The sequence below is a fragment of the Podarcis muralis genome, chromosome 5, assembly GCF_964188315.1.
Source record: "Podarcis muralis chromosome 5, rPodMur119.hap1.1, whole genome shotgun sequence".
Taxonomy (NCBI): Eukaryota; Metazoa; Chordata; class Lepidosauria; order Squamata; family Lacertidae; genus Podarcis; species Podarcis muralis.
In genome coordinates this window covers 26,667,759-26,691,029 of record NC_135659.1, presented here as the reverse complement: position 1 = coordinate 26,691,029, position 23,271 = coordinate 26,667,759, and the positions used below count along the sequence as shown (strand labels likewise).

General features: G+C 39.6%; 1 protein-coding gene across 4 annotated transcripts in view; it reads left to right on the top strand.

The window, feature by feature from the left end:
• The window catches only part of ARHGAP29 (Rho GTPase activating protein 29), a 95,962-nt gene that overhangs the window by 54,102 nt on the left and 18,589 nt on the right, over positions 1 to 23,271 (top strand). For 3 of the 4 annotated variants that reach the window (XM_028732720.2, XM_028732723.2, XM_028732719.2), the window contains exons 3-7: positions 11,058 to 11,201; positions 18,627 to 18,723; positions 19,732 to 19,804; positions 22,451 to 22,517; positions 22,987 to 23,124. In XM_028732720.2, the coding sequence (XP_028588553.2) occupies positions 11,058 to 11,201; positions 18,627 to 18,723; positions 19,732 to 19,804; positions 22,451 to 22,517; positions 22,987 to 23,124 (519 nt within the window). Of the gene's footprint in view, positions 1 to 11,057; positions 11,202 to 15,527; positions 15,808 to 18,626; positions 18,724 to 19,731; positions 19,805 to 22,450; positions 22,518 to 22,986; positions 23,125 to 23,271 lie in introns of those variants that run through there. The other variant, XM_028732724.2, reaches the window with a different exon arrangement.

Sequence of the window (23,271 nt, the reverse complement as noted above, 5' to 3'; positions counted from 1 at the left end):
GCTGGTGTTTGACAAGTTGCCTTACTGAAATACTGAATTGCTTGAGGAAAACTAAGAATAAGGCATTTTTCAAGGATAAACCATAGTTGACAGCACATTTAACTGTAGAAGGTTATCTCTTGCTGTATCTTAAAAACCCTTAAATATTGCTGTTACATTTTGGTTGAAGTAATGGTCGCATGGTACTCAAGACTGAATTCCACACTGTGAGAAAAGGAGACACCTGTTGATCCAGTGTACTCAAATCATTGCAAATTTCCATATTCGGAAGATGCTTGCAACAATAAGTTCCTAAACTCGCAGCTACATATCTGCAGTATAGAAGTGCTGTGGTGTTTATAAACCTGTTGACCTATAGCTGTCCCACATAAATATTGTAATGAGTTTTTCACTCAGAGAAGTAAGAATGACAGGTCTGAACAGCTTCAGGTACATTTTAAGAGATGGAATGGCAGACCTTCCTAGGATCACATTTATGCCACCTTGGGTTCCATGTAGGAAGAAAGGTGGAATTTATATGTAAGAAATAAATTGTATTGCATAAAAAAAAAAAAATCCCAGAGATAATTGGTCAGTTACAGGTTGCTTTTTTATAAGCTCTTCTTTTGATATGTGAGTCAAGATAATATAATGGGATCTTATTTTGCAGAAGTCAGTGTTACATGTTAATCATCTCCTCTATGCATTGACAACACATAACTTTGGTTCTCAAAAGGTTGCACAGGCTGCCCATACACTTCTGGGCCAGATTCAGAGTTCTTCCATTAATTTACAAGACCCTAACAACTTGGGTCCAGGATACCTCAAGGACTGTCTAAACCAGGCTTCCTCAAACTCAGCCCTCCAGATGTTTTGAGACTACAATTCCCATCATCCCTGATCACTAGCTAGGGATCATGGGAGTTGCAGGCCAAAAACATCTGGAGGGCCAAGTTTGAGGAAACCTGGCCTAAACCCTTACATCCCTGCCCAATCACTAAGGCTGAAGAACAGGCTGGTCCAACTTTTCATACCAAGTGGACTGTAAGTGTACTTTGACACTGTCTTGTGCTGCACACCAGGGGTGGAGAGGCCAAAATTTGACACTCTGTCCACATGCAGCCAGGAAAGTGAGGCACCGAGATTGGAAGGATAACTAGTCCTGACTTAACGAAAGGCAGCACAAGTGTTGCTGGGGCCTGGGGGAAAGCCAAATGTTGTGAAGGGCTGCCCTCAGGCCACGTGTTGTACCAGCCAAACTTCAAGGGAGCCACCATTAGTGGTCTCCCAGGGCTCAGAAACATTGTACTCATGAGAATCTCTGTGTTCAGCATTGTGGCCCAGTTTTGTGGAACTCCCTTCCGATTGAGTTCAGTTGAATTTCCAGTCCCTACCAATACTCTACAAAAAATTTCAATAGGACTTTCAATTAAAGTCTGGTTTTAATGTTTTAACTGTTTAAAAATATTCCCCCCCTATTTTATGTGCATCCCTTTTAAATGTTCGTAGTTAAGCAGTATATAAATTGTGTAAGGAAATAATTCATAAATGTTCAGAAGCAGCTTTTGAGCACCAGCTATGTGGAAAAGGCAGTTACAATGCCTGTGAATATTTAGAGGCATCTATCTGGCTGCTGTAGAAGCATATTGCTGGACTAAATGGTCCTTTTATCTGATCCATCAATGCATTGCTCTTTGATTGAGTGGATATTTTCCCTCTTATTGCATTGCAGTTATCTGTACTGCTGTTTTGCTAGTTTTATTATTGATGGATTCTGTAGTTTTACTTTCTGATTTTAATATAATTTGTACTTGTTATAATTGGGATAGTTTTGTAGTGTGCCTTTAGACCATTTGCTGGACAAATAAACATTAAACATTTTCATGATCAGTAGACTTTCTTGCACTTAGGCTGAACTTCATTGGCTGATTATAATCTTGTACAGAACTCCCTGATGTCTACTAATAACTGGGCAATTGAATAACTCCAGGTTACCCAAACTTAAAACTGCTCAGGCTTCTGAATAAATTTTTGGTAGGTGTATACAGCTTTGTGTTTTGCCTTGTGAAATAAGCTCACTTGTGTGTTGGCTGCAAATAAAAATTTGAAAATGTCTATTAAAAGTTTGTTAACCTTATTTATACAAACAAATCTTCCACTTGTTAATGCAATTAAATGTGTTGGAAGTGATTCTCATTTCATATAATACTTGTCAGCTTCCTATCATTTGTTATGCAATTGATTGTTAGATATATTTAATTCATGTGGAAAGGTAGGCTATTTCCAAAATGATCCACTCAATACTCAAGTAAAATATGTTCCAGTAACTGAAAGTTCAAGTAAATAAAAGGATTAGAGCTTCCTGAAGTTTTCTTCCTGACAATAGGGCACTTATTGTTTGAGACTTAGGATGTTTTGATCTGGTAATGTTATTACAAGGCAGCTTTTGACTTAGTGATAGTATGCTAGAGCTAAAGGGAAGAATGTATTTAGTACAGAAGACTTAAGTTTTCATTACTTTAGAAAGTCCTTGCCCCTCATGTCTTCTGTCATATGTGTCTGATATTGCCCATCTTTTGCCCTTGAGGGAATCATCTTAGGGCTTATCCACACTTACCTTTCTTCTCTTCTTTCCAGGCATGGTCTGTGCTTTAAAATTCTGTTTCCAAATGCCCCCTTTTTTGCTCTGTGGCTTTCCCTGTGAAAACCCATTCTTTATAGCTCAATCAGAGCCTTTGCAAACCTTACTATCTTAGGGTCAATTTAAACATTTATCAGAATTGGGTGGTAAAACTTTTCCTGGATAGTTATTTTGCAGCTGAGGGCAACACATGTTTGAATGCCTTCCATATAAAGTACATACATCCACACAAAACTTAGCATTTTAAGGAAAGGTGTTCAACCCCAGCTATTTCTATTTTATGCTAACTTGCTTTGTGCAGGTAAAGGTAAAGGGACCCCTGACCATTAGGTCCAGTCTTGGCCGACTCTGGGGTTGCGGTGCTCATCTCGCTTTATTGGCTGAGGGAGCCGGCATACAGCTTCCGGGTCATGTGGCCAGCATGACTAAGCTGCTTCTGGTGAACCAGAGCAGTGCACGGAAACGCCGTTTAGCTTCCCACCAGAGTGGTACCTATTTGTCTACTTGCACTTTTTACGTGCTTTTGAACTGCTAGGTTGGCAGGAGCAGGGACCGAGCAACAGGAGCTCACCCCATCGCGGGGATTCGAACTGCCGACCTTCTGATCGGCAAGTCCTAGGCTCTGTGGTTTAACCCGCAGCACCACCCGCGTCCCATTTTGTGCAGGTAGGAGAGCATTAAAATATGCAGCCTGAAGTAATACAGTATTAAGAAAAGCAGTGCCTCCAAGTTTTGATCCCAGCTGGCCCTGGGGTCTCTTAGCTACAGATCCCAGTGATATAACCTGGGATATTACTTATACATGCAAAGCATTAACTGTATACTATAAACTGCTAAGTTGTGGCTGTGCTACTGCAACCAAATAGGTGACTCTATAGAAGCTCCAAACACTATTAGTGCTATTAAGTTTCCAAATTATTGCCCAAATTTCATTGTTTCAGTGTTTGCAACAAAAAGACCAATATTTTGGTATTGTCAAGATTATTTTGTGTTATAACAGCAAAACTTCAAAGTGAGTCAATACATTCGAAGCAAGGCAGAACTACATCAAAGAGGCAACCTATAACACAGCTATGTCCTCCTTTTGCAAAAGAGAGCAACAGATCCCTGGCTGGTTTGAGCCCACCATTTAAAGGACATTGAGCCTGTTATTGCTGCAAAGCACTAGGCTCTTGTGAGCTACAAGCGTGTGTACTGCAAAAAGAGGCAAGGAGCGATGTCCAGCAGATTGCCAGACAATATGCCAGCAACTGTTGGCCAAAGCCCCTGGATAGGACAGGATCCCAACAGAAGTGCTGAAAGCCTTCCTCATGATACACCTCCACAGCCATCTCTTGCAGTGTTGAGAACAAGGATCCGTGCCGCAAGACATGTGCGACTCCAGTATTGTGACCCTCTAATAGAACAAATGTTACTTCCATGACTATAAGGACTACCATGGAATCTCCCTGTTGAGTACTGTGGGGAAAGCCTTTGCTTGTGTAGATCTCAACATATTACAGTCACTCATTGGCAGAGTCTTTCCCAAGTCAATGTGTCTTTAGAGCTCAGAGGTCAACATGATTTTCCCATTGCATCAGCTACAGGAGAAATGCTAAGAGTAGAGATGTCCCTTGTATGTTGCCTTCATAGACCTGATGAAGGCCTTTGACCTCTTCAGCCACTGCTCAGCAAGACATTCCCAGTATGTTTGCACTCCTGTCTCAGCGACATCTAGGCTGGCTTGGTCATGTCAACAGAATAAAAGATGGTAGGATCCCCAGGGATGTGCTCCACAGGGAGCTGGCTTCAGGCACCAGGCCTGTTACAAAAATGTCTGCACATGAGACATGAAGGCACATGGCAACATCAACCCTGCCATGTGGGAATCCCTTGCAGATGACTGCAGTGCCTGGAGACCATCAGATTGTGTATCCACGGCAGTGACTAGAGGAGGAATGACCATTGGGAGGAGCATAGGAAGAATAAACGCCATGGTGCATCTGCAGCAGCACAACTGGACACCTTCATCTGCCCCCGCTGCAACAAAACATGTCTCTCCCATATCAGTCTCTGCAGCCACAGCAGACGCTGTAACTCTCGAATGGTTTTATTTCACCCTCAAAGGTGCACTCCTCCATTGTCTCTGAGACACAATGGTGAGAAGCGTGAAAGGGTTGCTGAAAGGAAATTTGCACATTTCATACACATTGCATTTTGCACACGTAACCGTGCAGGTACATACTTCAACTTAATATTCCTCATGGCTTCCACCTCATGTACACATGATGTGAGACTTCCAGTTTGAAACTTCTCAAAGTTATTTCGAAGCATTTTTTCAAATAGAACATCTTGATGCCAGCAACTATTTGGGGGTTTTCAGTCACTTTTATTCCAAAATCTAGATACAACTACTATTTATACATAACACATTAGTCAAAATAGTCACCTATTCAGTTTGATATTGTGGTATTACAAAATAATTAAATGTTTTTAACTATAATGTGGATTTTTATACAGAAGGCCAGTTATAATAAAGCACCAATTTCCAGATCCAGGTAGACTTTCTAAAACAAATTCATTATTAATTGATGGTTTTCTGCATAGTGTAGCTTTTATGCATGTGAGACAGAAATATGTACGTACATCTTCTGATTTGTTCCCCCCCCCCTCCAGTGAGAAATAAACTAAACACTCTGTTCCTTGCTTAGGATTCCTTTCCATTTTAGTTCTATCAGTATTCAGTAATGTGCAGCTAATAGTGTTTCCATGACTCTCCATTAATCTAAAAGTATTTATAGCATTATTTGTATCATTTGTACAGGAAAAGAATGCAGGTGGCTTTCTGGTCAATTTTGTTGTGAGTGTATGTTCCCTAATTTTCTAGAGAACATTCAGTATAGTGTAGTTTGTTCTTTCCCTTGGGGAAATTGTGTGATGAGTTAAACTTGGATTTTTTCCAATAGTTGCAGATCTGTGTGTCAGACAGCAGCAACACAATTCATTGTTTGATCATTTTTGCTAAGTCTGCAATGTTCATTGGGGAGTTTCAAATGCAGAATCAAACCTGGATTGTTTTATGTATTTTGTGCTTTAAAGGATCTGCTAATTACTTTATTTGTCCCAGCGCTATTTTAGTTATTAGAAAAATTATATTTCCGTGTATTAATATTTTCAAGGCTCTAGTTTCAGCGTTTGTTCTTCCTTTTAAATATTGATTTATAATGTCAAACTTTATTTTTTCCCCCATGTCTAGGTTGGGGTGGGGGAGAGAAAATTGAGGTGCTGTGACTTGCACTATAGTGAACATTTCAACTTTGTAGTAACCAAATTAGAATTAAAAGTTGAAGGTTTACATTAAAAATCTCAAACGTTCAGAGAGGATGTGCATTTATGGTAGAGATTTTCATCTATACCTATACCTATCTCTTCCTATACCTGGCTCCCTGTGATACAAGTCTGTCAGTGTGCTCTTAAATTTGAAAATAGGTTGCAATGCAGCATGGCTGACTGATCAGGTGCAGAGAGTAAGAAAGGTTCTCTGAATCAGGACATACCATATTTTCCCGTGTATAACCCCTACCCCCGTGTATAAGACTCCCCCCTATCTCCATCCCTCTGGGGGGAGATTGCTCACCCCCGCCTGACCAACGCTGCTAAACGAACATGGCACAGAAGTCGCCAATCGTCTGCCCAATCGCCGCTACAGCAACCAGTCGACAGCAACACTTGCCGCAGCCTCCAATCAGCCACCCTATCACCGCTGACAATCTACTGCTCGTGGCACAAACCAATCCCCTGTCCCCACTCTGCACTATCCATGTATAAGACGAGTCCCAATTTTAAAAAGTATATTATCATAAAAAACCTCATCTTACACACAATAAGTATGGTAGATCTGAAAGTAACAGACGTGGCTGTGAAGTAAGTGGCTTTGAGTTCAATTTCACCCACACATCCACCACTGGTTTAGAGGAGATAACTCTATAATCTTGCTTTATGCATACCTGCTATTCACACAATATGACAGGGAGAGAGATTTTGGGTTTACAGTTAAAAATCAATTCAATGTGAACCAATAGTTTTGGGCTGGGGATCAAAAACCCTATTTATTTTTAGATTACATTAATGAGAACATGATTTCTGACACCCGAAAAGTGTTATTGCACCCAAGCCTGGTAAGATCATACTGAGAGTAGAGCTCTTATGTAGGCACTAGAAATGAGAAAAGTCAGAGATGCAAAAGCAGTGGCCATTTGTTTTCAGGTCAGGGGACACATTGACCCATGGTCACCCCTGGGGTGTGTGTGTGCGTGTGCGCGCGCACGCTGAAGTGCAAAATTAGGTGAGGCAAAAGTGTAAAAGTGGGTATGGTGAGAACTGCAGTTCTCAAGTCTACCTTCTCAAAGGCTTTTCCAGCAACAATTCTACATTATATTTTAATCATTTTTATTATTCATTATTAGTTTGGTAAAAATATTTTTAAAGAACTTATTTACAGGGGGTCTTGGACTCACACCCTTTTGACATCATTGTTGGATTGTTTGAGTCTCATAAACAGTGTCTAGCAAAAGAAGACCTGGCTTATACGACAGTGCTTTTCTCAACTGCATGTAATGTAATTGAAACTGACTTGGCAGGAAGTTGTGTTGAAGCTGACAAGCTTGATTATGGAACTTTATTTTGTGTTTGGATGGGTGGAATCTATTAACTGTGAGGCCATTATTGTAAGTTAATATTTGTTAGACAAAGGTATTCCAATTGGAAAGCAGGTAAATTGTGTGTTTAACACCAACTTGGGGCTTCTGTGTCTGAAACTGGAAAATAATTGCAGCATCTCAACAGGTTTTTAAGATTACCAACTGACATTTGATTCTTGCTATCTGATGTGTAAAACCTTACTAAAATTTCATGATATTTTAACTGAAAGGTCAAAGCCTTTCTAGTACACTACTTGTGTGGTAAAGCATTTATTGTTTTCTCCATGATAATATTTCCATAAAGGCAATATTTATGGGAAATGTTTTATATCGTAATGTTTCAGCTTCAAACATTGGAAGGCTGAATTGTTGTTCTAGGACCTGAATATGCGGAAATTTATTCAGAGTTGGAATTTTCATCACCCTGGCTTACTCTAATAAAGTAGTTTTGTCTTTTTTGCTTGTGATTTTTCTGTTGAAGTTTCATTCAGGAAGGCCATCATTTTGCCTTGCTAAATCTAGACTTGTGAATAAAAGAAAGGGTTATGGTGGCAAAGCAAATTGGAATTCAAAACTAGAATTTCTGTATTGCAGTTATTTCCTCAAATTCCCATTTGTTTTAGCTATGCCCACAATTTGTTTCATTCAGGAAGATATTTTATCTTGCTGTGTTTAATTTTGTCTGGCTGAACAGGTTGAAGTTGTTGGTTGTAGTGCAGGTCTAGTTTTTTCCATGTTCGTTATTACATATAAATTTACACTGTTCTTCAATGCATAGTATTATAAGCAAATAACAATAAAACAGTCTGATTCTAAAACAGTAAGTTCCTGAATATGCATAATTATATTTCTTATCCCATGTCAAGACATGGCAGGAGTCGGTATGGTTGCACCTGCAAAGACCCATGGCCTAGGAGAAGCCCTACCACTGACCAAAGACAGTGGGACAATATCACAATTCTTGATGAGTGAAATGACAGGTGAAAGCAGAGCAAACAAATAATAATAGTAATAAAAATAATAAAAATAATTTAATAATAATACCCCACCCATCTGGCTGGGTTTTCCCAGCCACTGAATATTAAAAACAATACAGCATCAAACATTAAAAACTTCCCTAAACAGGGCCGCCTTCAGTTGTCTTTTAACAGTAAAATAGTTGCTTATTGCAACTATTTTGCAATATACAATTGCAATAGTTGCTTATTATCCAGAGATTCATGCTTTGATACTAGTTCTAGGCCTCTTTCCAATGAGAAATGGAGGCAAAGCAACTATGGAATTATGAGTGGCTGAACTTTAGGAAAACTGGGAGTTGGGTCAAATGTCTACCCTCCATGGAGGTGACCTTTGGGGAAAGAGGTTCTCCTGTTGGATATGGGGTACCCCCAAAACAGGTTTGCCAAGGGCATCCCTTCCAAACAACTCAGTAGGCCAAACAATAGAGAAACACTATCTTACCTAAATTCAGTATGTCAATTTTTGCCTGCCCCCTCAGTTTGACCTGTGGCATCCTTTGAAAGCAGCCCGAAAGGCATTGCAATAGGTGTTTCAAGAACATAATAAGATTCTGCAGTATCAAACCAATGGCCCATTTAGTCCAATATCCTCTTCTCATAGTGGACAACCAGATGCCTATGGGAAGCTCAAAACCAGGACCTGAGTGCAACGGCATCCTCCCAACTTGCAATTTCTATAGGGGGCTGGTTTGAGGAACTCTGCTTGACTGGGAATTCTTCCTTCCTCCAAACATAAGTAGGATACTCTTTAGGGCAAAAGGGTACTTGCAGGGGTTGGGTTGAAGTAGTTGTCCAAAGCAGGGTTTAGCCAGGGTTCTTGCTCTGGTTTTAATCAGAACTGCAGAGAATTACTGAGCTTCTGATACTTGCATTTCCCTTTGAGGTGAGCAAAATGAGCTCAAGAAGCTCATTTTTGGGCCTTAGCCCGGTGGACCTTGCCAGCATCTGTTTACAAAAGCTTGTATCTGAATAGGCAGTTTTCAGCATTATTGGTTTTTTCCATTTAGCAGACACCAAGTAACTCTTGTTCTCTGTGTGATGTACAGAAACTGCTGAAAACAATTTAAAGTTAGGAAATCCATATAAAACAATTAAACATAATTCAGTAAAGCATTCAAGCTCTTTTTAATGATAACACTTTGGCTGGTACTGCTTTTTAAGTCCCCTTTAGTAGGGCAACATGACTATCTGTGCCTTCCAAAATCCCTATTTCTACATAACTGCTGTACAAGAACCCTATTGTTGAGTATATTCTCTTGAATATATAAATATATATATATATAGAGTGTGTGTGTGTGTGTGTGTGTGTGTGTTACACCTTTGATTTTACTTTTTTGGTGTCTTTGTGTAGTGAGGCGTTCTGGCTAACAGCTTAAGCAATTAATAAAATACTGCTACCTCTTTAAATGACCGCAAGCATGATTGATCAGAACTGAAGTTGCATTTTCTCTTTCTCTCTTCCTGATCCATTCATTCATACTTGAGGTTTGATTTTTAATTTGTTAAATAGTACCATTGTATCTGTGTAACAGTTTACTGGCTAATTTCTTTTGCCAGCTTTTCATCAGAAGCCAACTCTGGCTACTTCACAGTTCAGTCTTAAAATCATTTGATGTACGTAAGTGGTGTAGGTTGCAACTATCAAAATTACTGTTTTTGAAGGAGAAACTTTGAAACATAAGCCCTGTGTTTTGAGGGGAAAGAAAGCATTTCCAGGGAAGATGCAAAGTTTTATGCTGGAATAGTGCCAAACCCACAAGTACATGCTTCTGGTTCCATTGCTTTCACTGGAGGCCCAAGTGTCCTCAGTGGTGAGGACTGATCATCACAAGCTTCAACTAGTACACCAGTGATGCCTGTTTCTGGATAGGATTAGCTTAGCCAACTAGAACCAATACATTAGTAACCTCAAGACTGCGCCAGTTTGTGTGGCTACCCTTAAGGCTGGTTTGGAAGTTGCAGCTGACCCAGAATGAAGTGGCTTGGTTGCTAAGTGAGGGGCCTTTCCCAGCACGTATAACACATGTGTTGAAAGAGCTGCAAGCTGGGTTAAAGGTTATTTTATTAACATATAAGGCCCCAAATAACGCAATATAAGATTACCTGACATAGCATCTCTCCCCCCCACCGCCACCCCATAGACCCATTATATCACTACTATGGCTGAAGGAGACCCTGTTGTGTTGCAACCTGCAGAGTTCCATTTTGAGGCAACATGGATATGGGCCTTTATCTGTGGTTGCACCTGTGCTGTGGAATGAACTTCTCTCTGCAGTAAGGCAGGCACAAACAATGATCTATGTCCATTGCTTATTTTTCCTCTTCGCCCAACGCTTTCCCTCACCATTGATGCCAGTTTTTAGTGACTATAGTACTGTAATGATGGTCTTCTATTGTTTTATGCATATGTTTTTTTTCTTTGTTGCATTCTTTTACTGTTGAATGCTGCTTTGGGATTTTTAAAAATGATAGAAAAGTTTTTATTAAATAATACATCTGATATCTCCAATGACTCCTGCGCTGCCTTCCCAAAGAACTGTAGAATTGTACCCCAAATGATTCTTTACGCTCTGTTTGAAATGCAACACTTGTTCTTACACATTTTAAGCAGGAATTAGTTTATGAAGGCAAAATAGATCTGGTCCACATGACTAAACTTTCATGATATCAGAGGTAAAACATATTTGCAGTGCTTCATGTAGATTTTTATAGTTAAATATTTTTTTCTTTCCTTTTCAGAAAAACAAGATTGTCTGCATCATGTTGTTCATGAGCGTTTGGGCGAACTCCTGCGTGTACTAAAGGCAATCATTAGCAAGCACCAATGTCTTAATTCAGTTGATATTCTAAGTGCTGCAGGAACAGTCATCGCAAAAGTGAAAGGTAAGGAAAAGGAGAACTTTTGCAACTTGATATAGTAAGTAAAGTTGCCTTGTGATGTAACACAGATGTTTCTGTTAGCACTTCTCCTGTATTTACTTCCAGAGACACTCAACCATAATTTGCCAGAGGAGGGAAATCCCAAACCAATCCCTCAGACATGTGGGGGACTGCTAAATGAGGAACAGAGCTATTCCTCTCTTGCTATCACACAGCAGGTGCATGCTAGACTGCAAACTTTGTAGGCTTACAAAGTTAGATTAACACTGTTTTAAACAGCTCTGTACTACAACAGAACTGCGGGACTTAGCTTGTTCACAGCGATTCTGGAGGGATCTTTGTTTAATGTTTCAGCTTATGCAAGTCTTTACTCAGACCAATACACTCAAATTGCCTAGTGAGAAAAAGGTCATTTACTGCTATAAATTAAAAGTACTAGTCTATTTGTGTTGCATGTTTTCATTTAAGGCAGTGAGATTTATGTCTGTACAGGTAGCGACCATTGAAGACGTGTCCAGTTGGTGCATGATTGCTAACACGTGGGTTATTTTGTACTCAGAAGAGGGCAGAATGGGGGCAGGGCAGGGTGTAATGGGGTGGGTAACACTCCGCTGACGCACACAGTAGCTGGGAACAGAATGCCTGTGTGGAATGGTTGCCACCTGTGATATGCTGGTAACTTGTATGTATATTGTTGTGTAGGATTGAAGCTAGGTGTATAGAGTTTATCAGCTTATTTGGAGGAACAGTTGTTGCATAACTTTGGGTTCAAGACGGGAAAGAGAAACCACAAGTGTAAGAACAACTATGTTGTGAAACTGTTGTGAAACTGTGAGACTACTATTATTAACAAATAGCAACTCTCAGGAGCTTTGCTGATCATCAGCCAGTTCTCAAGAGTGCCATTTAATAAGCATGTTCAACCTAGCCTCTGCAAGATACTCAGGTTTGGTTTTCCCCTTTAGCTGGTCCTGGAGAAATTGAGACAGCTCTTTCCTTTTCTTGGGTCTAGACCAGGGTTTCCCAAACTTGGATCTCCAGGTGTTGTTGGACTACAACTCCGAACTTGCCTAGTTAGCAGGGCCAGTGGTCAGGGAGGATAGGAATTGTTGTCCAAAAACAGCTGGAGACCCAACCCTAGACTAAGAGTAGGGAATCTTACAGTTTCAAAGCCACATTTTCTAATGGCTAACCTTCGAGCTAGGGGCACATGGCAACAGTGGGAAGGGTCAAAACAAAAGTGGTAGAACCTATGTAGACAGGGCAGAGTTGACAGAGTACATATGTCGTCATTTATACATGGAGCACATAGAATCACAGAGTTGAAAAGGACCCCAAGGGTCATCCTGTCCAATCTCCTGCAATGCACATGCATGCAATATGTTGCTTCCCCTCCCATAGCAATTAGATTTCACTTTTTAAACACATTATTCAAATCCAGTTGTCAGTGGGGAATTTTTTAAAATGAAGATTGCAGCTGGGAAGGGTTCTGTTGTTGCGTTCTGTTGACTTTTTTCAAGCCAAATTGCTAGGGAGCAAGGGAATGCTATGGGCCATATGGGGAGCCCTCATGGGCTGCATCTACCCCATGGGCCACTGGCTCTTAGCTCCTGGTCTAGAGGCTACTATCATTGCAGCCAAAATAGTATTCCTGCCTCAGAATATCCAGGGAGCTCCATCAGTATTGGGTCTCCATCATGCCATCAGGACTACGAAACAACACAGGATTCGTGTAGATCAGCAGTGCTCAGTCTGTGGTCCTTGGACCCACATGCAGCACTGTGCCAAAATCATGTCATTGGAGGAAGCCCAACAGGAGGAGAAAAATAAGAACGGAAGCTGAAATGGAGTGATAGAATGAGGAGGGGGGAAGCTTTCTTCAAGTGTTCAGTTGAAGACCACTGGCAAAGCAATCTCCCCTTCCTCCAGCTGTATCAGGTGGAGAGGAAGAAGGTAGAGAGAAAAGATGACATCATCTGCCACTGACCTAACATAAGTAGAATTTCCATACATTTTGAAGTCATGAAAGTACTTTTTTTGGGGGGGTGGAAACTTAGGGGGAAATTTAAATATATGCAGTAGGTAAAGGTAAAGGGACCCCTGACCATTAGGTCCAGTCGTGGCCGACTCTGGGGTTGCGGCGCTCATCTCGCTTTATTGGCCAAGGGAGCCGGCGTACAGCTTCCGGCTTACGTGGCCAGCATGACTAAGCCGCTTCTGGCAAACCAGAGCAGTGCACGGAAACGCCGTTTACCTTCCCGCCGGAGTGGTACCTATTATCTACTTGCACTTTGACGTGCTTTCAAACTGCTAGGTTGGCAGGAGTGGGACCGAGCTCACCCTGTCGTGGGGATTCGAACCGCCGACCTTCTGATCGGCAAGTCCTAGGCTCTGTGGTTTAACCCACAGCGCCATCTGCATCCCTCAATATATGCAATAGTGACTTCTTTTTTTACAAGCCAAAACTTGTTTTACTGCTTTAAAACATAAAATTTATAACTTAACGTAAAATCATACTTTCCGGCACCATCTAATTCACTCAGCCAAATAATTTACTCAGAAATAAGAAGTAAGGGCACAAAGGATTGCAACCTCAATATTGTAAATGCCTGAGTTGCCAACATTGAACCCAATGGGATTTCCTTCTGAACAGACATACATATAGGATTGTGATATTTTGTAGCAGGCTGTCCATGTCACAGATACTGGGAGAGAGGTGGAAAGATTGATCACAAGAGAGGGGCCAGCCAAAGGGACAGGAGATGTTAAAGGTCACCAGAACAAAGCAAGCAACAATTCATAAGCAACAAAGGTGCTGCATGCTCCTCTTGTGAACATAGTAAGGTAAAGGTAAAGGTACCCCTGCCCGTACGGGCCAGTCTTGACAGACTCTAGGGTTGTGCGCTCATCTCACTCTAGAGGCCAGGAGCCAGCGCTGTCCGCAGACACTTCCGGGTCACGTGGCCAGCGTGACAAGCTGCATCTGGCGAGCCAGCGCAGCACACAGAACGCCGTTTACCTTCCCGCTGGTAAGCGGTCCCTATTTATCTACTTGCACCCGAGGGTGCTTTCGAACTGCTAGGTTGGCAGGCGCTGGGACCGAACGACGGGAGCGCACCCCGCCGCGGGGATTCGAACCGCCGACCATGCGATCGGCAAGTCCTAGGCGCTGAAGTTTTACCCACAGCGCCACCCGTGTCCCTATTGTGAACATAGTATCACCCCATAAATCATATTGTTAGATTGCAATTTTCATCAGCTCCATAAAACAGAACCAATTATTGCAGGTGATAAAAGTTGCAATTCAACCATGTCTTGAGGGCACCATGTGTTCTAGGTTCAGAAATGCATCTTGCATTTGAATATTTGAGACTCAAAGCACATCTATATTCCTAAAGGAGTTTTAAAATTAGTCACACTGAAGTCAGGGTCTGCCTTCAAGCCTGCAAGGTAGACTTCCTTTGTGTTAGCTACGTGTGATAAAACTCCTATTGTTACTACTTAAATTATCCATATAAAATTCATTTTTTGGGGGGGGCCCAGCATTAACACTTTTGAAATGCTATTTGCATTTATAAATTGTTCTCGTAAAATAATAAGCATAATGTAACTATAAAAAACTGATACATCTCCTGTAAGTGTGTTTGTACTTTCATTTGCTTACTTAAGTGAGTGTTGTGGTTACTGTGTTAAAACAGAGAGGCCTGGGAGAGTTACGATAGTGATTGTTAACTAAATTGCAATTCCCGAGAGCATTTATTTTGCAATACCATGAGGAGATAAATTTTTCAGGAGACTGGCATGAGGTCCAAAGCTTAAAATCACAAGGCAAAACTTAAGTGCAAAGTCTTGTACGAGGCCTTGGAGACATGATATGAAGCTTGTGGTTTGTTCCAAAATTAGCAATTCCACTGCCCTGCCACACCCTTTCATTACTCTCCACTTGTATCTGTTTTTTCTTCGAACATCCTTTTACTTTTAAAAAACAACAATCCCCAATCATATGTAATTAGGGGAAATGTAAAGACTTTTAACATCTTGGATTCCAAAATTTTGAAGCTTTTAAGAAACTTCAAACATGTCAGCTAAAGAAATGTGAATTTGCTTTACTAACAAACACTTGTTAAATAACAATTGCAAAGTGCAGTAATCTCAAGTTTTTTGTGTCTTTGCCCTGGGGAAAAAGGGCATTCTGGTAGTATTCTACAGCGCATACATTTAAATCAGTGAATATTTAGAAAAATATACAGTTAGAAAATTTATTACGTAGATGACAAGTATCCCTTTAGATTGATATGCCAGGTTGTTATATAAGTCTTTGAATAGTGGTTTTGTTTTCTTTAAATGGTGATTGGTGGCATATGTTTACATTAATCCTTCCCATTTCTGTAAAGTTGTGTGCTCACTTGAAAATGTAGAGGCAAAGATAGTTGCCATTTCCAGACATAGAAACAGTACTACTACTCATTGTTGTCCGTGCTATTGTGTGCAGCCAGGATGTCCTGGGGAAAGACTCTGTTCAAAGCTGATGTTAAGTAATATCAGTGTGCCAGTAATGGCCGAAGGGAAGGCTATAGGAATCTTTGGAGGGAAGTGTTTCAGGAAGAAGGTAGGAATCTTGCACTTTATATCTTACATTTGTTTGCTTGCCTGTTTGTAGAAAACATAAATGTACAATCTTTATCTTGTTTGGAATTTCAGATTATGAACATAGGGCTGCAATCCTAAATAAACATAATGGAACTAAGTTACTGAATTCACTGCTACTGACTTCCAAAAATGTTTTGTGTTGTAAATGGAGCAATGAAGAATTGCTTCCAGAACAGGAAAGTGTGTGCGTTTCTTCTGGCAACATATATTTAGAGAAAAATAGTTAAACAACTTGCATTGTATATTATACTTTGCATTTTCTTGCTTTCTTTCCTGGCCTTATAATTTCCATAGCTAACCATTTGTCTGAAGTTTGGAAATTGATTTCCTGACAGAATTTTTATCCAAATGCCTAATGTAAATTTAAATCTTGATTTATATTTGTGTTAGGAGTATTGTAATGTGCAGTTATATATACGTTTTTCTCAAGGAGAAGGCTTATTGCTTGAATATTATACAAGGGAAGCATGCGATTTTAACAAAACTGAAAGTAGTTGATGATACCTGGCATATTGAAAGTTTTACATTTTTCTTACTGAAAATAATGATCAGTGCAATAGAGGATTGCTTAGTTCAAGACTCACTTGTTAAAATGCTTATGATGAATTCAAACATACATTCTAAAGTTTAGCAGAAGTGATTTTGGCGCATATTCAATGAATGCCGAGGCATTGTTTTCAGGACTTAGAATGTATGATGAAACCTCTTCCACCACACCTAGAATATCTGTCTGTCTAACAGTTAAAATTCATGTAGTCTAAGTAGCTCATTAGCTTATCATAGTATTGTATAATTACTAGAGAGTTAATTTGGATCAATTTACTGGAAAAACTCTTCCTTTCACAGAGGAAGTCTAATGGAATATCCGGCTTAGTATATTTGTTATCTTTTTGTGTTTACACACCTGGCAGGAAACTTTAGTTTTTTTGCACAATTCATGATGTAAGCTACATGATCTTGTTCCAAATAAAATTCTTTCTAACAAGTTTCCTATTTCTAACTTCTAATTATACATCCAATGGTTTTTCTTCTATACTTCATTTTAAAAATTGAACTGAATATTAGGATTTGATTCCTATTGGTTCATTTTACTGTGATTGGTAAGAGGTTCGGCAAAGCAGAAGTGGGAGAAAGTACATGGAGATCTGCTGGTAGATGGTTTGAGATAGATCAGTAAGGATTCCAATTCCCATTTAGCACTAGCATAAAAATAACATTCTCCCTTCTAAATTAGGCTTCTGAAATGAAGAAATAGTGCTGGGGGAGAATCAGGAGCGAACTCTTGTGTAAAAGGATTGTGAACCTTGTTATGGTATTGAAATCAAATTCCTGAGCAGAGCATGTGCTTAGAGCAACCCTGTTCCTTAATTCTAAGTGTATGCTGCCCACCCCCAGCCCCCACTGTTTTGCAAACAAACTGTTTTCAAGCAGCTATCTATGAAAAATGGAAACTGTTTTGAGGAGTGCCATATGTGCCAATCTTCCTAGTTATCAACATTTTAGTAGTAATGAATCTCAGGGCTAAACTAGATGAGGTGATGGGACTGGGACTGCATCTCTAGTATCCTTAAAATTTTGGTCAATAGCAAATGATTGGGATGTAAACTGAACACACCAAAGCTGCTGTTTACCCTGCTTTGAGTGACACTCACTGTGCCTCTACATTTTCCACAATAGAGCAAATAGCAGCTTGAGAAAGAGAGATCACAGATGGAAAAAATGAATTTGGTCCACATTTTTAATGAGCCACCCTAATTGCCAGTCCCAGACTATTTTTGTAGGTCAGAATGTGGTTATCAGTCAGATTATGCACTTCTCTGAATTTTCCCATGCAGTTTTGCTTTAAAACATGCACAAAAGCATATTTTGGGGAAAATGTGTACCAAAAAATGTGTATTTTAGGGGTATGTGAATTGAAAACATGCAAAACTACATATTTTAGGGAAATAATGTAGACAAAATGCATAGTTTAGGGGAAATGATACAGTTTAAATGCATTTAATGCATTAAAAACCTGCAAGATTTGATTAAGTGCATAGGAAAGAAGGAATAGAAGAATAGAAGGAATAGAGGAATAGGATGAATAGAAATAGATCCATTTATGCCTAGGAGAGAGGTTGTATGATTTCTATTGGGTAAATAGCACAAGGGGAAAGGATTGATCCTGCTCCCTCTGTGATGCAGCACCAATCCAGATGAGCCATTCTTCCCATGCTACTCTGTAATTCCTGCAAAGAAAAAGATTTCCATAATCTTGTCTAGTGTAGCCCTAACTAGTCTGATCTATTATGGGGTATTATTCCTTTATGTAGATTATATTTTGTTTTCCTATCTCTGAAAAACAGTTACCACATCTAAGTCTTTTGCTAAGGAAACTTGTTATACTTCCCTTCTTGTCATGCGATGTAGAGAATTCTCAGGTCCTTAAGCAGCTTTTGTAAACGCAGAAACTTAACATTGTTTTACATTGTCAGTTTTCACACATAGTCATTTTAACATGGCATTCCTGAAGAGGGTCTCATGGTAGGTAAATGTAGTTTAAAATTGTAGAAAGCAGGCTTCAGAGATACTGAGACAGAATTTATAAGATCAGTATACTGCATTTAATGAATATTTGGGTACCTAGATGCTACTGTCAAATTTATAGATGTTCTATGTTCCCCATAATTATTACTTCAACAGGTTATATAGATAGCCCTGTGGTTTGGCTTGGAAGCAGTTTCATGGCCTGTGAAAGTAATATCTGATTAATGTACTCTTCTTTGTTTTCTTCCTTAGCTGTAAACTTCAAGGAAGTTAATGAAGAAAACAAGCGAGAAGTCCTAAGTGAGATATTCTCTTCTATTGACACCCTGGCATTCACATTTGGCAACATGTGAGTAAAAAATAATTAACTGTTCGGTTTGTTTCCTGAAGCACCTTAGTTTCACCTTCTTTGAACTCTGCTGCAAAGTGACACTTTTGTCTATTTGTTGGTCTATACTTTACTTGTCCCCCTGCCAATACTGTTTTGGACTACGTAGATGTTGCTCTTACAATATGAGAAAGAATGGGTATTTGTAAAGTACTCCAGCTGAGAAACTTAATTTCATTGTGTTCTGGTCCATTCCTTTCTTGTGACTGCTTCTTCATAATCATTTCCCACAGTAGCTCTGCCTATTTGCTCCAGTAATTGCAAAGGTACCTTAAGGGGAAATTAAGAAAGTATGGTTGTGTTTGGACATCTTACTGAACAATGATTTAAAATGAATTGGTTGTTGTTGTAGAAACATGCTAATGCAAGATATTGAAGAGCATAGTCTCCCACACACTCTTACGTGCTTCTCCTGCCCTCCTATTGTACAAGAGGTTTACTTGGATTATTTTCAAGCAGACCAATTTCAAACTATGATCTCTGAACCTGGTTTATTCAACCATAGTTAATGTTAATCACAGTTCTGGGTTCTGATGGCGCTAGACAGTGTCATAAAGCAGATGCTTCCAGACTCCTCCCAGCTGCCCAGCATGAGGAGAGGAGAAGCATATGAGCCTGGGAGGTAGCCAGGCTCGCTCATATCTCACTGAGCCATAGTTTAACATGACAGCTGAATGCTTTCCATGTCTACCCAATGGCTGGGAAAATATACTCTTGCCTTCTCAGTTTGGTTGACTCTAATTTCAGTGAACCAAATCTTGAACTACCAGTGTTCAAAATAATTTGTAGTAAAATAGTTCCACATCTAGGTTTTGTTTCTATTTTTTACTTACCTTTTACAGGCGGAGGACGCCTTAAATAAACACTGAACATTCCCATGTGGTTGTCTGTTCTGAGTATTAGGTAGACATTTTGTTCTTGTATAGCAGGGCAAAGCATGAGTGAATTTTCTTCTGGTTCTCATGGCAGAGTTTCAGACTTCCTTATGGGAGATGTGGATAATAGCTCAACATTGGGTCTTCCCGTATCTCGACAAAGTCAGGTAGGGTGAATTTTTTTTTTTAAGTTGTTAAAATACATTTTGCCTTTAGTAATATTATAGAAGAGAGCATTATTTTTTTGACTATGCAGCAGGATCAGTTTAAAATGGTTTTGTTGTTGTAGAAATACGCTAATGCACAACTAAAACTGATGTTTTCTAAGAACTAATAAGCAGTTCCTAGATGTAAATATATATAAGGCCTAATTTATAGTAGCTTCTCTTTGGAGGTTCTTTACTGTGTTTACACAAAAGTAGTTAAGGTGCTTGGGCCAAGCAGACCTGAAGTAGGAAGCTGCAAATTAATTGCTGTGTCAAATTGTATTAAATGAAAAAGTAACTTTCAAGCCCTGTTTGTGCTTCAGCTGATTTAATGGTACTTGGTAAATTAAGTCAATGCTTAATCCAGCTAAGATGAAGATATTGTGGTTGGGGAAACAGATTCCTCTAGATAGAGATATGCAACTAGTCCTAAGTGGGGTTGTGTACCCCCTGAAGAGCTGGCAGTTTGGTAGTGAACATGGATGATGCTAACTGGGGGTGCTCAGGTGATAGCAGTGGCCAGGAGTGCTTTTTACCAGCTTTGCTTGGCTCGCTAGCTGAGACCCTGTCTGGAGAGAATGGATCTGATCTTAGTTATCCATGCACACTAGTGACATCCAGGCTAGACTATTATAATGCACTCTATGTGGGGCTGCCTTTAACGATAGTTCTGAAGCTTTGACTGGTACAAAGTATGGCTATCCAACTGCTGGGTGGCCAGGTAGCTAAAGCATATCACACCTGTGTTTTACCACTTGCACTAGTTACCAGAGTTAACTAATTTACTAGGCCTAATTTAAAATGTTGCTCATTTATTGCATTGTCCTATCACTTGAAAGCCAACTGATGGGGGTGGGGGGAGAGACAAAACAAAACTGGAAGTCCCAAGGAACATTAGAGGAATGGTATAAGCAATGTGGTCTCTGTCATTGGCAGAAAAATCTTACTAAACTAGCATTAATAGGGTGGTGCAGGCAGTTCTGCCACATAGGGTGCTGAGCCGAGAGAGTGCAAAATTGAGAAGATCCATTTGGGGGGTTCCAATTTTTGGCCTTGCACAGGGCACCATATTACGAAAGATTACTGAAGTCCGCCCTTGATGGCTACCCTTGTGTGCTTATGAGGCAGCCATCTTTTTCCTTTATCATGTTCCTAGTAGGCTGCTTTTTTAAGAGTTGATGGTAATATTGGAGGCATTGCCTCTCATTCATTTCTTTTGTCCCACTGCAATCTTTTTTTGTCCCACTGCAATCTTTCATCAAACAAATTTTGCAATTGCCTCTCATTCATTTCTTTTGTCCCACTGCAATCTTTTTTTGTCCCACTGCAATCTTCCATCAAACAAATTTTGCAATTTTATATTGGCTCTTTTTGAAGCACCCCAAAGAGATTGGGCTAAAAATACAGTGTGCAGCAGTGCTTCCATCATATCACCTTCAGCTCTCTGAAAATGTCACCTGTCGCCAGCCAGTTTTCCAGTGCGTTGGTAGAGGAGAAGCTAATCTTTTTACCTTCTGTCACATTGAGAGCTTCCTTGATTGACTGAAAGGGGTGTGTAATTGAAGTTAAGCATTTCTAATATGCTTAACTTGCAAGCAATTGGCACATTGTATGTAAACCGGATTTTGTTTCCACTGATGCATGTTCATGCTTCATTCGTTGCACCCAGTCCACATACCATTTTGCCAAAATTGGCATCTGTTGTGCAAGCATAGAAATTGCAGTACATTTTTTCCTGGGAAAATAGAATACTTTTACTTGTACCTATATTTATTGCTCTTGGGATGCTTTGTAAAATGTGTTTGTACATGTGCAACAAACACGTGTTGAATATTTGTGACAATGACACTGTTAACACCATTCCCAGTGCCCGCCTTATATTCTGAACATTTTAAAAGCTTTTTCTTATGCCTAATAGACTTTGCCTGTCATCATTGTCCAGATTCATATGAGGTTGACTAGCTAGAAAGTCTAATTTTAAATGGTAGTGCATGTTGGTAAGGTTACCTATGGGCGGTTTATAACCTTTTTTGTCCAATTTTGTATTTTCCTTTCCAATTTTTTTTTATTTTTTATTTTTGGATGTGGGGGAGGTTCTGTTCGCTTTTACACCATAATGGACATTTGGGCATTTTCCTTTCTGATGGAGAAAAATGGCAACAATGCTTCCTTTCCATCCACTTTGCATGGACAGGGTACTGTGCTATTGAATTGAAAATATGTTTTCAGGAATATTGTGCAAAGTTTAAAACACACTTGGTGTCATGCTTTGACGATGCATCAAGTTCATAAATTAGCCATTTTTTTCAGGGGGACTAGTTAACTTAATTTTGTTAAGTAACCAGCTCCATCAAAGCTTTAAAAGGCTGTTTGAAAATGTTTGACACATTGAAAAGCTTTCTATACTACCGTACCTAAATTGTCTTGCCTTTTTCAACCATTGTAGATTTAAAAGGGAATGGAGTTACCGTACTGGGCAGGAGTGCATTCTACTCCATTCTCTTGCTATGTCAGTATTGAAAAACGCCACATAGTTAGTATATGTTGAGTGTTTAATCGTCTGTTTGCTTAGCTGATTCTAACAGGTTGCATTTTATTGAATGCTAGTCTTTTGAAAATCTTTCTGTGGATTCCGGGGGATCACTGCACGAAAAGGATGACGTACAAGGGACAGGTAAGCATTACATACAGTGTTTTTGGTCTCTCTTATGTTTTTAGACATGTAGAAATAATGTAGAAATAATCAAATTTTAAAATACCCTTTCTTTTCTTTTTTTACTATGGGGAAAACTATTGGTATTTAACAGAAGTGAGTTTAGAACTGAAGTTAGCCCCATTGAAATCACAAAAACTGTGTTATTGGAAGTTGTAGCATGAACTTCACCTATTTATACATTTTTTTCCTGTTTAGTTCATTACAGAAGAAAGTTTTATGTTGGCCATATGATTTGTTAAGATTTAATTCTGTGACCCTTTAATTTGTTCTAAAAGCCCTGTCAGTTCAATTTAGTGTCAACTAGCATTTAAAGAGAATCTCAAGATCAGAGCTGCTTTAGTCTCCACAGTTGGCTGATACAAGCTGTGCTGTTGCTGTGTGGTCATGTCTAAAATTTACTTTTTTGCATTTGACATTTTATTTTCAGGGCACCTTAGAGCTGAAGAGATTGATAGCGTTCTCCTAAGGAACGATAATGGAATTGAATCAGCTCTGTCCTATGCTAAGGCATGGTCAAAATACACGAAGGATATAGTTGCATGGGTAGAGAAAAAGCTTAACTTGGGTGAGTGGTTCTTTCTGGCACCTAATGAGCTTTGTCATGATGGAATTAAATCTGTTGTCAGGATTGTGCTACAGACTGTCAGTAATGTGATTTCTAAATTAGTAGCTGTTCACTGAAATGAATGGAACTGTTGCCTGTTTCCTGTGA